This window comes from Myodes glareolus, chromosome 19, assembly GCF_982192425.1.
Source record: "Myodes glareolus chromosome 19, mMyoGla1.1, whole genome shotgun sequence".
In the NCBI taxonomy this organism is placed as follows: Eukaryota; Metazoa; Chordata; class Mammalia; order Rodentia; family Cricetidae; genus Myodes; species Myodes glareolus.
In genome coordinates this window covers 28,943,237-28,958,379 of record NC_142044.1, presented here as the reverse complement: position 1 = coordinate 28,958,379, position 15,143 = coordinate 28,943,237, and the positions used below count along the sequence as shown (strand labels likewise).

The following is a 15,143-nucleotide window of genomic DNA, read 5'->3' as shown; positions in this document are numbered from 1 at the left end:
TAACCAGAGATGACTAAGAAGTCAGTGAGATGACAGTCGGATTAGCACTGATTTGGAGGCTTTTTGATGGAATGTTTAGCATAAAAGTCCAAGGGTGAAAAAGCTACTGTCTGTGCTGTATATGGTTCTTTTCTCTGAGTGATGGTTTATGTGGGCTCATGTCATCAACCCAGCCTTGTGTCTGTGCTGTATATGGTTATTTTCTGAGTGACAGTTTATATGAGTTATTGTCATCAACCCAGCCTTGCTCCTCAGCATTGATTGTTTATCTCTGAGGCTTTGACTGACATCCTCCTGTTCTTCGGCTTCAGAAGGAGGTGCAGTAAAGGTTACCTGATGTTGCAGGAGGGCCTGCTTGTTTGTCCTGGCCGCCTGGCTAACTTAGCCCCAAAATAACCACACAAAAATTGTATCGATTGAATCACTGCTTGATCCATTAGCTCTAGTTTCTTATTGGGTAATTCTTACATCTTAATTTAACCCATTTCTATTAATCTGTATATCACCATGTGGCAGTGGCTTACCGGGAAAGATTTGGCATGTCTGTCTCTGGCAGTTCCATGGTATTCCACTAACTGCTTTCTTCCTCCCAGAATTCAGTTCTGTCTTCTCTGCCTACCTAAGTTCTTTCCTATTAGGCCAAGGCAGTTTCTTTATTCATTAACCAATACAAGCAATACACAGAGGGGACTCCCACATCACCCTGGGGATTTAAAGGAAGTAATAAAAGGTATATCTGCATGCAATGTCTGGCATCTCCATGAGGACCCCAGGCTCAATGGTCTGTTAGCATACAGGACTCAGCACAGGCACACTTGTGGGTAATATTTATTACAGGAACAAAACAAAACAATATTAGTCAAGGGCAAGTCTGAAGATAATGGGGCTTTTAAAGGTCCTCTCCTCTAGAGTGACACAGAACATGTAACTTCTTCAGCAGAGAAACACTAATAAGCTGCATTAGGCAGGTTCATTAGAGGCTTGGTGCTTTAGTCTTTTCACTAGGGGCTAGAACATGCCAGAATTCTACTCCCAGAAGAAAAACACACACCATACTACTTACATATGCTGCTGGCAGAGTGAGCAGCCTTACTTCCAAGAAAAGTTTCATGTCACTATAGAGACATGGCTTGCAGCTAAGTCCCAGCCTTGCAGGTCTTTTTATCTATGATCAGATCAAGGGAGACAGGGTGCCCAGGTCTTGTTCTTCTGCGCTGGTCGTTTATCTCAGTACCAGTTTCCTTGTCTTCTGACCTATCTCAGTCCCTACTTCAGTGAAGGCACAGTTCATTCTGGTCTCTTCTCTTTTCCTATAGCATACAGAGTTCATTTAGAATAAACAAGCTGCACTATTTTATAATCTCTTTGTTCTTATTGTTCTCCCTCAACAAGTCTATGTGCATTACTCAGAACACTGAGAGGAATTAACCCAAATGCCTTGAAGAGCTGAGCAGAAGCAAGAAATGAAGAGCAGGATCTCAGCAATGGAGGGGGATCTCAGCAGTGAGGAGGAGGATCTCAGCAATGAGAAAGGAGATCTCAGCAATGGAGGGGGATCTCAGCGATGGAGGGGGATCTCAGCAACGAGGAGGGAGATCTCAGCAATGAGAAAGGAGATCTCAGCGATGAGGAGGAGGATCTCAGCATTGGAGGGGTATCTCAGCAGTGAGGAGGGAGATCTCAGCGATGAGAAGGGGGAATCTCAGCGATGAAGAGGGGGATCTCAGCGATGAGGAGGGGGAATCTCAGCGATGAAGAGGGGGATCTCAAGTACAACAGAGAATCTCTACTTTCCCAGGGACACAGTTTTCTCTTTGTGGCAGACAGCATCTGCTAGGCGCATGTCACCTGAGGACATCACTTTGTAACTCCTACAAAAATTGATCAGTTCCTCACAGAAATTCATTATTTTTCCAATTAAGGATAATACCTTTCACTTACAGAGTAAACATTTGTTAAATATTACTGTATGTCAAGGAAAAAATTAAAAATACAAAATCTCTGTCTTGAATATGCCAGCATTGTATGAAAACAGAACAGTATGATAGAATTCCACAGTGCTGTAATACATTCTGTGTCTGTGCATTGTACTGCACTAGTCATTGCCAGAAATCTGTCCTTTTATACAGACTGGGTGTCCTCAGTTTCCGCTGTTATGTCAGGAATATGGAGGTATTGGACATGTGTCTGTAGAGAGAATGAATGAATGAATGAATGAATGAATGAGTGATGCAGTGGTTGTAGAATGTGTCTGGGTGCTTGAAGCAAAACTGGGAAAGTTAGAAAGGTGAAGATCAGTGGTCTGGAGTCCAAGTGCAACAAAGAAAAATTACTGTGAAAACAGCCCAGGAAAGTGAGTCATGCACTCATTTCCCTCCAAAAGCAAAGCACAAGAATGTTTATCATGTACACAGCTCCTCCGTGTGCACAACACAGGATTGTGCATCATGCACACAGTTCCTCCGTGACCACAGCACAGGATGGTGCATCATGCACACAGTTCCTCCATGAGCAAGCACAGCACAGGATTGTGCATCATGCACACAGTTCCTCCATGAGCAAGCACAGCACAGGAATGTGCTTCATGCACACAGTTCCTCTGTGAGCACAGCACAGGGATGTGCATGATGCACACAGTTCCTCCATGAGCAAGCACAACACAGGAATGTTCATCGTGCACATAGCTCCTCCGTGTGCACAGCACAGGAATGTGCATCATGTGCACAGCTCCTCCGTGTGCACAGCACAGCATTGTGCATCGTGCACACAGTTCCCCCATGAGCACAACACAGGAATGTGCATGGTGCACACAGTTCCTCCGTGAGCACAGCATTGGGAGCCTGTGGCAAAGGAGTTTCTTGCTGGTCCTTCGCAGCTATACTGCCTCTAAGAACTAGGCATGGGCAGTGGGAGTAGAAGCTGTGGATTGAGCTTTGTTGTGTACCTGAGTTTGTTGTCTAAACATCCCCACCAGAACAAAACCCAGGCAGCTGCAGTCTGGGATTAAACTTGACTAGTGTCCTGTTGATCCTGGCTGTGTCACCCTGCTGGTTGGATCATCTTAATTTCTGAGGAAACAAGTTTTCTCAAGTTCCTCACCTCCTACTGTCTGTATAGCAGCACAGCCTGTTAGGTTCTTTATTCTTCAATGGGTTAAAATATCGTTTCTAGAAATCTCCCTAATCATTGAAGCCAGGGACAGCATTTTCTTACCCTCTATGGCAGAAGTCCTCAACATATGGATTTTGACTTCTTTGGAGGTTGAACAATCCTTTCACAGAGGTCACATGTCAGATATCCTGCATATCATGTATTTACATTATAATTCATAACAGTAGTAAAATAACAGTTAGGAAGTAGCAACAAAAATAATTTTATGTTTGGAGGTCACCACAATGTGAAGAACTCTATTAAAGTCACAGCATTAGGAAGATTGAGAACCACTGGCCTATGCCATGCCACATAGATGGCATTTGCTAAGTATTCACTGAGTGAGTAAATGAGTTTAATTTTTTTGAACCTTAATTTTAAGCAATGTAATAATAATACTAATTCCCTTGCCTTTTTCTGTTGTAGAAAAAAGCAGACAGAAAGATTAGAAGTCGATCCCAGCAAGCATTCCTGCCCTGATGTGACTACAATAGTACAAGAGAAAAAACATAAACTCAAAAGAATAGACTCTCAAGCCCAAGTTGTACCCACTATGGAAGATCCTGAATTTGATGATAACCCAGAAGTGCCTCCACTAATTTGAAACATGAGGCTGTGTTGTTATTGACTGTGATCTGATCAACCCATGTTGCTTGGTGTCAACAATGGATGTGTGTCCTTCATGGGGTCAACATAGTTCATTATAGTTTTATCTGATGTTGTAACTCCTACTTTGCATAGTAATATTCTTAAGTGAGTTTAAAATTAAATTGCATACCTTAAATATGCTATAACTTATCACTCATCTATAATTAAGGTTGGCTATTGAAAATATGCAGTCATGTAATAGAACTATGACATTCAACATTAAGAATAAATAATTTATTGCTTGCTTATGCAATAAATTGTGTCATATGGAAAAGGGCTTGAGAAAATGGGTCAAAGTCAGATGTTAAAACTGTAATCTCAGATCCATCTTTAATGCTTTGACATCGTTTTCAACAGTGTTTCCATTTTCCTTCTCATGTGTCTGCTTTCTCTAGTGGTATGATGTAATGGCAAGAACATGAATTTGACATTAGACGCTCTATATTTGGATTCCTGCTGAGTCACTGCAGGAAGACTTTCAGTGGGTTCTCACATTCCTCCAAGTGGAGTGGTTTTTTTCTCTCCTAGGCAAGCAGTAATGCTTGTTCCATAGGTTGGTCTCAAGGTCCGCTGTGTGAACTCACCCTGGACAGTAACTGTCCACTATTTCTTTTCTTGCTCGTTTCCTTCTCTCCTTTCTCCATCTTCTTCCCCAACTACTCTTCCTACTCAAATGCCTTCTTCACTTTTTGATATGTTTACCATCTCTCCTTTATTAAAAACAATCTACTAATTCAATATTACACACGAATGCTAGGAAAGTGACCAGGAAACCCTCTGATCTTGATAAAACAGTATTAGCCAAGGCTTCCTCAAATGCTTATCCACTGAATGCTCACTGAGAAATCCTCAAGAAATCCTCAGTTCATGAGGAACTCTGCAATGCAGTGGTTTGGATATCATTAAAATGTGTTTCCTTAGAGGTTCATGTGCTAAGAACTTGGTCCTTTGGGTGGTTGTGTAGGAAAATGTAGGATGTTTGTGAAATGGAGCTCCATGGAAGGTCTTTAGGTCACTACTGCCTTTGGAAGGGAATGCTAGAGAAGCTTTCTCTGTGTCACTCGATGAATGGATGAGAAGAGTGAGGGTAAACAAGGTAAGAAAGGGAGAGCTTCTGGATTCATAAAAGAGGCTCTAGGAGATCTGAGTGGCATTGAAGAGGTTACTGTATTTGTTAATTTTCTCATCTCTGGAATCAAATATCTGATATGCAACAATTTAAGGGTTATGATCGGAGGAGATGCAGCCCAAATCATAGTGAGGAAGACATGGCAGCAGGTGGCTCTTTCTTGGCAGGAAAGTGGCAAACTTCCTTTTGAGATCTCAGTGGGATAGGAAGCAGAGAAAGGGTAACACTGAAACTCAGTTGGGTTTCTCCTTTTCCGTTGTTTATTTACTTGGGGATTCCAACCTATGGATAGTACCAGCCACATCTGGGGCAGATCTTCCCCTCTCAGTCCGTCTCCTCTGAGACATCATCATCGACACATCTAAGGGTGTGCCTCATTCATGTTCTGGGTATTTTTTTTAAATTTTTCTTTATATTTATTTTTATTTATGTTTGGGGTACCCAGGGAGCCCAAAAGAGGGCATCAGATCTAGAACTGGAGTTACATAGTCATGAGTCACATAGACAGGGGTGCTAGGAACCAAACTTGGAATCTCTAGGAGATGGTGATAGTTTAACGAGATGCCTCCTATAAGGCTCAGGCATTTCAGTACTTCATCAAACTTTTTTGGGTGGCGGATGATCAGACGTGACCTTGCTGGAGGACATTTGTCAATGGACTTTGAGGTTTTAAAAGCCACAAGCTCACCTCAGTTGCTCTCTCTGCTTCCTGTTTGCATTTTGAGATTTGAAATTTTGGCTGCCGCTCCAGCTTTCTGTTGCTCTGCCAGCATGGCCTGTTATCCCTCTGGAGCTGTAAAACCGATAAACCCTTTCTTCTGTCAGTTGTCTTGGTCGTGGTGTTTTATCAGAGCAGAAGAAATGTGACTAATTCAGAGGTCAGCAAGTGCTCCTAACGACTGAGTCATTTCTCTGGTCCCTGCTATAGGTATTTCTTAATCTAATCATTGTAACAATCGAATTAATCACCAAACTCTGCAGCAGATATTCGGAAATATTTCACAGCTCCAAACCCAACTCCTACTACAGGTGAATCAGAAGTCACAACTACAAGGTGCACTAGGCCACCCAATGACAAAGGATTAGCTGTGCACATCATATAACACCGTAGTTCTTGTAGTCCTTGAATCAGTGGCTGGGATGTGCTGGAGAGTTGAGCAGATTGTGTATTTATTTCTTTGCTGGTACTATTACAATCACCATAACTGAAAACTTGGGAAAGGAAGGATTTATACTTCCTGGTCACAGTCCGTCACAAGGCAAGAGCTCAAGGTAAGAACTGGGAGGCAGGAACAATGAAGGAAGGATCTTTGCTGTCTCTCATTCACAGGTTTATTTAGCTAACTTTCTTATATAGCCCGGGACCATCTGACTAGAGATGGTCTCCACACCATTAGCTGTGCCCTCCTAAATGAATCAATAATCATGGAAATCACTCACAGAAGTGTTCACAGTCCAGTGTGACCTAAGCATGTTCTCAGTCAAGGCTTTTCTCTCAGTGACTGTGGGCTTGTGTCATGTTGACAATGAAAGCCAGTTAGGACACCCTATCCCCTTGGCACTTGAACTCACCACTTTGGACTCTAACTATTCATTCTTTGTACACAACATCTGGTGTTAATATACTATACATCACAGTCCCACTTCTTAAAGTCCCTCGTTCTTCAATATTTTTTTACTACTTTAAGAGTCAACTGTTTCAAAGACCTTTAATTATGTCTAGAATCCACTTATGAGTGAGTACATACCATATTCCTCTTTTTGGGTCTGGGTCTCACTCAGTAAAGCGTTTTCTATTTCCATCCATTTACATGCAAAATTCAAGATGTCATTGTTTTTTACCGCTGAGTAAAACTCTAATGTATATATGTTCCACACCTTCTTTAACCATTCTTCTATTGAGGGGCACCTAGGTTGTTTCCAGGTTCTGGCTATTACAAATAGTGCTGCTATGAACATAGTTGAACAAATGTTTTTGGGGTATGATAGGCCATCTCTTGGGTATATTCCCAAGAGTGGAATTGCTGGGTCCTGAGAGAGGTTGACTCCCAGTTTCCTGAGAAACCACCACACTGATTTCCACAGTGGCTGCACAAGTTTGCATTCCCACCAACAATGGATGAGTGTTCCCCTCATTCCACATCCTCTCCAGCATAGGCTATCATTGGTGTTTTTGAGTTTAGCTAATCTGACCGGTGTAAAACAGTATCTCATAGTTGTTTTGATTTGAATTTCCCTGATCGCTAAGGAGGTTGAGCATGACCTTAAGTGTCTTTTGGCCATTCGAAGTTCTTCTGTTGAGAATTCTCTGTTCAGATCAGTACCCCATTTTTTAATTGGGTTAATTAGAGTTTTAGTGTCTAGTTTCTTGAGTTCTTTGTATATTTTGGAGATCAGGCCTTTATCTGATGAGGGGTTGGTGAAGATCTTCTCCCAGTCAGAAGGTAGCCTTTTTGTCTTACTGACGGTGTCCTTTGCTTTACAGAAGCTTCTCAGTTTCAGGAGGTCCCATTTATTCATTGATTCTCTTATTGTCTGTGCTACTGGGGTTCTACCTAGGAAGTGGTCTCCTGTGCCTATGTCTTATAGACTACTTCCCACTTTCTCTTCTCTCTGGTTCAAAGTGGACAGATTAATGTTGATGTCTTTAATCCATTTGGACTTGAGTTTTGTGCATGGTGATAGATATGGATCTACTTTCATTCTTCTACAGGTTGACATCCAGTTATGCCAGCACCATTTGTTAAAGATGCTTTCCTTCTTCCATTGCATACCTTTAGCTCCCTTGTCAAAAATCAAGTGTTCATAGGTTTGTGAGTTAATATCCGGATCTTCTATTCGATTCCATACCAAGAATGGTATGCCAATACCAAGCTGTTTTCAATACTGTAGCTCTGTAATAGAGTTTGAAGTCAGGGATGGTTATACCTCCAGAAGTTCCTTTATTGTATGAGATTGTTTTGGCTATCCTGGTTTTTTTTGTTTTTCCATATAAACTTGATTATTGTTCTCTCAAGGTCTGTGAAGAAGTTTGATGGGATTTTGATGGGGATTGCATTGAATCTATAGATTGCTTTTGGTAGAATTGCCATTTTAACTATGTTGATCCTCCCAATCCAAGAGCAGCGGAGATCTTTCCATTTTCTGGTATCCTCCTCAATTTCTTTCTTCAAAGACTTAAAGTTCTTGTCAAATAGGTCTTTCACTTCCTTGGTTAGAGTTATCCCAAGATATTTTATGCTATTTGTGGCTATCGTGAAAGGTGAAGTTTCTCTGATTTCCCTCCCTGCTTCTTTATCCTTTGTGTATAGGAGGGCAACTGATTTTTTGGAGTTGATCTTGTACCCTGCCACATTACTAAAGGTGTTTATCAGCTGTAGGAGTTCTTTGGTAGAGTTTTTGGGGTTGCTTATGTACACTATCATATCATCTTCAAATAACGAGAGTTTAACTGGTCTACATTGTCAGGTCTACATTGTTATTACACATTTCTTAGAATGCTGTTTTAAGATGGTGTCAAGTTGAGAGTGAGCCTACTGTTCCAGACAGAGGGGATAATCATAACTTGGTGTACCTGGGTACATTTGGTCACAGTATCTCAGGGAATCTGAGAACATCCTACCTTACTTTTGGTGGCATTAGTATAAAGAACCCACTGACAAGTGCAGGCAACAGAGCACAAGGCCTGATGATCACCATGGTACTCTGAGACTTGATGGACGGTGGTTCAGCCTCCAGAGCTGCCTCCCTGTCACATGGATTTTGCTGCTGGTCAAGAATGAAAACTCCAACAAGTCTCAGGTATATGGTTTTCTTGGTGTGATGGTTATTGTTGGTTACCAACTTGACTATATCTGGAATTAACTGAAATTCAAACATGGAAAGTACAACAGTAAGGAATATTTTACTTAATTGGTAGTAGGAAGATTGGAATCTGGTTCTTGAGACAGGAAGACACACCTTTAATCTGGGCTATACCTTCTGCTGGAAGTCTATATAAGGACATGGAAGAGGGAAGCTTTGGCTGTTTGTCTTCTGCTCTTGCCTTGCTAACCAGTCCATTCCTTCACTGGCATTAGAGCCTACTTATTCCTGATTCTAGAGTCTACTGAAGTCTACCTGAGATATCAAACCTCATGGACTGAGCAACGTCAGTATTTTTGGACTCTCTGGTCATACATAGGCAGCCATTGTTGAACTACTTAGATCACAATCTGTAAATAGTTCTAATAAATGCCATATATATAATATAATAAATAAATATAAACATTTGTATTTATAAATATATATAAATTAATTCCATATAGAGACTGCGAGGGAGAGAGAGGGGTTGGGAGTTTCATTCTATACGTTCTGCTACTCTAGAGAACTATTGCACTCAGTTTCTATAGCTTCCCCCTCTGACACACGGTTTACTGCTGGGTGGGATCTGAAAGCACTGGGAAGGGAATCTTGGTGACCTGCAGTGAGTTTCATGAAAACAAGTGGCTATAAAAGGTTGAACTTGGCCTGGGAGTCATTTCTGGGTTCCTGTTTGAACATGTAGCTCCTTCCTTAAACAGCATAGAACCATCTGTGATGACACCCCCAACCATTGAATCTACTCTGTTGTGAACACTGAATTTCTCAAAGGGTGAGCTGAATAAAACTTGTTTCTGCCCAGAGTTTGCCTGCCTAGGGTTTTCTCTGTAGTAACAGAAGAGATGATCTAAAGAGTATGCAGCGAGCAGCAGCATGTGTCAGTGTCCCATGTCCGGTGACCGTCGGCATGTAAAGATGATCGAGTCAGAGCTAGGGGACAGAGGGCAGTGGAGTCCCCTTTTGGGAAGAGCCACTCTCTAACAGAAAGGCTTTTCGGTGGGAATGTGTGATGGAATTTTATTTGCAGAGAAGACAAAATGTGTAAGTCCGTGTTCAGTCAAGAAAACTGAGCCGCTCTAGGTGTGATGGGAATAGGAGCTGGTTATAGGGAATCTGAATCCAACACAAATATTAGAGGATCTGGGAAAGAGGAGGAGAATGAAGACAGAAGCATAGGTAGGGATGGATGACCAGAACCTGCATCAGATGCTGAAGCAGGGCTGGCAGTAGGGAGGTGGTGAGGACGACGGCGGAAACCACCCTTCTGAAAGTGCTGTCACCGAAGAGTTGCTTTGTCAGAGGCCGAGTTCCCGAGGTAGCTTTGCAGCCAGTGCTTTTCTTATTTTCATAGATCATCACATGCTCATAACTGACATTTATGGTTTCCATCTCCCACTACCTGTTACCCGATCTTTTTCATCGCAAACTTTTCATCTGGTACTGGTTCCTGGGGAGATAAACAACCTTCATTTTCACATTCCTACACTATTATCGCTCTCTCTCTCACACACACACACACGCACACACTCATCCACACACACACTCAGGTGTGTGTGTGTGAGAGAGAGAGAGAGACAGAGAGAGAGAGAGATTTGGTTAGCCACGTACTGTTTCCATAGAGAATCCCTGGAAATCTGTCTCATTTAACTAGAATCCTCCAGTTTCCCAACATCCATTGTCCTATGATCCTTCTAGGATCATAGTCAGCCAGTCTATCAGCTTCGTCATTGCATGCTGATTCACTGACACAAGGATGCCAAATGGCCAGATTGTTTCAGCATCTAGAGGGAAGACAGAATTGTACTCACAGACGGATGTCTCATTTTCTTTGAAACCAGCCTTCTAAGTCAGTGTATCTCTCAGAGTTGTAGGAACATGGAGAAAAACATAGGCTGTTTGAACATTTGGTATAATAATGAAGGGAATCTCTCCATTTTGACCTCCTGGTGCCAGATGTATGCCTCTTGATGATGGGAGAAACAGCATCTTATATTACATGGGCACTTGGAGCTTTGGCTCAGATTATGATGTCATCCACGTAGTCTTACACCACCTACTGGTACTGGCATTGAATTAGCAAATGAATAATTCACTGTTGTATCATTCCTGCTAATCCAGAATGACGGAGAACACAACAAATTCACGGATTACCATGACTTCGTTCCATCAGCACACTTCGTTTCCTGCAACTTGAATTTCCCGATCTAAGTGACATTCCATGAAACATTAGGCAGTGAAGATGGTATTTATAATTTAAATCTACAGACGGTGAGTTCAGGGGAAACTCTGAACAGAAGGAAGGTTCACCCATTCAGACCGAGAGAATTTTCTAGGGAGACCCAGGGCCTGCCAATCTCATACGGAAGTGTGCCAGTGCAGCCAGCTGCCTGTCCCCTGAATTCATTACTTTTCTGCTGCTCTGATAACACAACACAAGCAAGGCCACTTACAGACAGGATAGTTTATTTGGGTTTGCAGTTCCAGAAGGAGAGTTCGTACTGATGGGGGAGGCATGGCAATAGGTGGGATGAGAAATCGCATCTTCAGTCACAAACAGGAAGCAGAGATAGAGATCAAACTGGGAGTGGGTCAACACTCTAGGCTCTGAAAACCCACCTCCATTAATGAATTTCTTTCAGCAAGGCTGGCAGCAAATCTTAAACGTTCAATTGCTCTCAAAAAGCACAATCAAGCAAAGTCCAGGAATGCAGACATGTGACCCTATGAAGTAGATTTCTTATTCAAACCACTACATACCCTGACACCTTCAAGGGACCATATAATGGGCTCAATATTGCCTCCTGCTGCTGCCGTATTGGTCACAGTGTGAAGCTGAAAACATATATGCAAATTGACCTTCTTTCATCCAGAGGTCAACTCTCTCATCATGAATCTGGGCTGACGTTAGTGGCTTAATTCTAACCAATAGAGATGATGCAACCAATGATGGAACCAGGGTTATAACACCTCATTCATAGCAATAAAAAACAACAAAAGATCATACTACTTTCATGTGTCTTGTTTGGGGCATTCATTGTGAACAGCCACCTTCTAAGAGCTGCTATGTATCACATCATTCAGTTCACAGTCCCAGCGGAGCTCCAGCTGACACCATTAACTGTCAGGGAAATGAAAGTACTGTCCGGCCAGGCCTCAGACAACTACAATATCTCGTACACTCACTAGGAACTGCCCATAGAGAGCCTTGACCTCAGCTCTTAGGCTACAGTGGGTCCTGGAGAACTGGCCTGTGGCTACTGGCTCACGCCACTCTGTGTTTCAGGCTCCCCTGGCAGAGAAGTTACAAGGGCCCAGGGAGACAGCCAAGGACGTCAGGTAGTATACAGAGCTAGGCCTTTCTCCAGGAATCAACACATCTTAAGGTTGCCACAGGTGGTAACTAGGAGAGCAGACACTTTGATGACTCCTCCTCCCATTCAATCTCCCGCCAGACTTCCCACTAGTTGGATCCACCAGAAGCCAGTGGTAAGGGGACTTTAGATGAAATCTTTAGAGACCACACTGTCACAAATTGCTTCACCTTCTTTAGCTTCTTCTCCCACAGTGGATAAGGGAAGTGGGTGAACAGGATTAAAGAAAGAGGGCCCCATGACTCCTTTTTTGCAATGACAGAAATCTACCCTCGGAAGTCTTAGAAGGGGCAGGAGAAGAGCTGGCAAGATTATACGCCAGAGTTTTTATTAGTACAGGGAACATCTCGTACCCAAATGAAGACCATAACTGAGTCAAATGGAAGAAAGGTTGTTCATTTACGATCTGAGACTAAGGGGAAATGCCATGGGATCTGCCTAAATCTTCATTCAAGACTCAGATGTAATGCCGGGCGGTGGTGGCACATGCCTTTAATCCTAGCACTCTGGAAGCAGAGGCAGGTGGATCTTTGTGAGTTCGAGGCCAGACTGGTCTACAAGAGCTAGTTCCAGGACAGGCTACAAAGCTACAGAGAAACCCTGTCTCAAAAAACAAAAAACAAACAAACAAACAAACAAACAGACAAAAAGACTCAAATGTAGCACCCCACTGACAAAAGAACATGCATGCAATAACTAGTGAGTTCTAAACCCACTACTTGTGATATTTTCAAATTCCCCCATGTTCCCTTTCCCCTTCCATTTCTCTTGGTTTCTTGGTATTTTGAGTCTTAAAGCCACTTTTGCTGAAGTCTTTCACATCCATCGACACTGCCAGGGACAGAAGGCCTTCTGTCTTCCCTATTTCCAGGAGCAGAAAGTCACCATGTGTGCCATACCCCAATCCCTATCCACACACTTACCTCCTGTCTTGCTTCCCGGGTTCTTTCCTAGCTGCCTGAGCAGGCTGCTCGTTCTCATAACCCATCACTAATTGTTTACTGCCTCTAGCACGGCCACTCGAACCCCTTCATGGCCCTCTCAGGAGCCATTGTGGGACATGTAATTGGGCTCTCTCCATATGCATGGTCAGCAAAGGTCAAAATGAAGTCGCCAGGAGTGGTGCTTGGAGAGGGAGTGAGGCTCCAGACAGCAGACTGGTGTTCAGATTCCAGGCCTCACTTCACGGAAAGAAAGACTGCCCTCTATTTGACAGCTGGGGCTGTGACACGCCATGTGTGCCTGTTGCTGTTCACAGTTTCTAACAGCCTTCCTGACACCTTTCGATGGACAAAGTGCTCCCCCATCTGCAACTGTCGCATGTCAGGCCAGTGCATCTGCCCTTCTAGCAGGCCTAAGCTAAAATGAGCTTTTCTTTTGTGTGTCTACCCCTTGATAATTATTTCTCCTTTGGCCTGGTGTTCCATTGTAGCAGAGACTTCTTTGCTTTCCCCACCACAGTGTCTCTTCAATCAGAACACATGTAAAAGATTCCCATTAGATTTAAGGAAGCCTAGTAGATGCCCGGGCGGGTTCTCTTCCCCATACCCGTATTTCTTTCTCTTGTCTATCTTCTGAGGGTTTTGCATAACCAGTCACCAGAGGGCAGTTTCCCAGGCTACCCCATGCTTCTCATCTTTTCCAGGAGCACAAGAACCCCGTTTTCATGGTTTCTACTTCCAGCTAGATAATGTTACCTCTTATGTTTATCAGCTGTAGGGTGAGTCTAAATCAAGTCGCTTTAGAAGTCACACCTCTGGCTTAATACTCAGAATCTCACCTTCCTGTGCTTTATGGCTTCTTCATCTCACCTTCTGACTTTTGTTTTAGGTATTCGTATTTTAATTATCCAAATTAAAAACCTCATCATTACTTCCTATGTTCAACATTTGGGAGGCAACTCAGACCTTTCAATTCTCCCCCAGAAAGGCCATCTCTGTCTTTCTCCCAACCCATTTCCCCTGTCTACTTTAATCCTCTAATGTCTGGTTACCATGATTCCACCTTTCTACACATCCTCCCTATAAACGTTTTCTTTGAACATCACCTTGAGGCCAACTCCGAAGAAGCCAATTTTATATCCTCATCTAACCCCACCTCCAAGAATCCTGCCACCTCGAACACTCAGAGAGTCATTGAGTGTTCCTGAACACCTTGACAGAACTGAAGGGGAAGAGGGGCACACCTGAAATGTAAACTTACCTCAGGGTTAGGATAAGGGCACTGTAGGACCTCCATGGACCAGGGAGGGACACAGTGGTGGTCCCAATGGTAGAGGGGTAGAGGAAAAGTCTGAGCAAAGCTCACAAGGACCATTTACTTGACAAAGGCCACTGTTAGAATAATTGTGAGCAAATGGAATCCTTTACAGAAAGAAACAAATCCTGACAGGATGTACGACCATGCTGCTACAGTTGTCTATCTTGCTGTCAGAGCAGAAACCACTGACTATGGCCACCTTTCAACTCCCTCCAGAACACCCAGGGCTACATCATTTGACCATCTGTTCATTTCCACCATCAAAGGAAGAACTCTGTATATTCATTAGATGGCTACCTTACAATATTACCTTAATATTCTGTGCTTAATATTAAGACCACCAGTTTTCTCAACCCTAAGTCTCATATGATAACAGTTTTTACTTTGTTAAAAGATCCTGTTTTTCTGTGTCTGGGTTACCTCACTCAAAATAATGTTTCTAGCTCCACCCATTTTCCTGTAAAGTCAAAGATGTCATTTTTTTTTCTGCTGTGTAGTACTCCATTGTGTAGATGTACAACATTATCCTTACCCATTCTTTGGTCAAGGGGCATTTAGGTTGTTTCCAAGTTCTGGCTATGACAAACAATGCTGCTATGAACATAGTTAAGCACATGTCCTTGTGGCACGATTGATCATCCTTTGGATATATACCTAAAAGTGGTGTCACTGGGTCTTGTGGAAGGTTGAATGAGGTAACCCAGACACAGAAAGACAATTATCAC

At 42.8% G+C, this 15,143-nt stretch overlaps 1 protein-coding gene across 1 annotated transcript in view; it reads left to right on the top strand.

The window, feature by feature from the left end:
* Positions 1-7,163, top strand: part of Dnaaf11 (dynein axonemal assembly factor 11) — a 110,887-nt gene extending 103,724 nt beyond the window's left edge. The window contains exon 12 of the mRNA XM_048457208.3: positions 3,577-7,163. Within this exon, the coding sequence (XP_048313165.3) occupies positions 3,577-3,754 (178 nt within the window). The 3' untranslated portion in view covers positions 3,755-7,163. The remainder of the gene's footprint in view (positions 1-3,576) is intronic.
* The last annotated feature ends 7,980 nt before the right edge of the window (positions 7,164-15,143 follow it).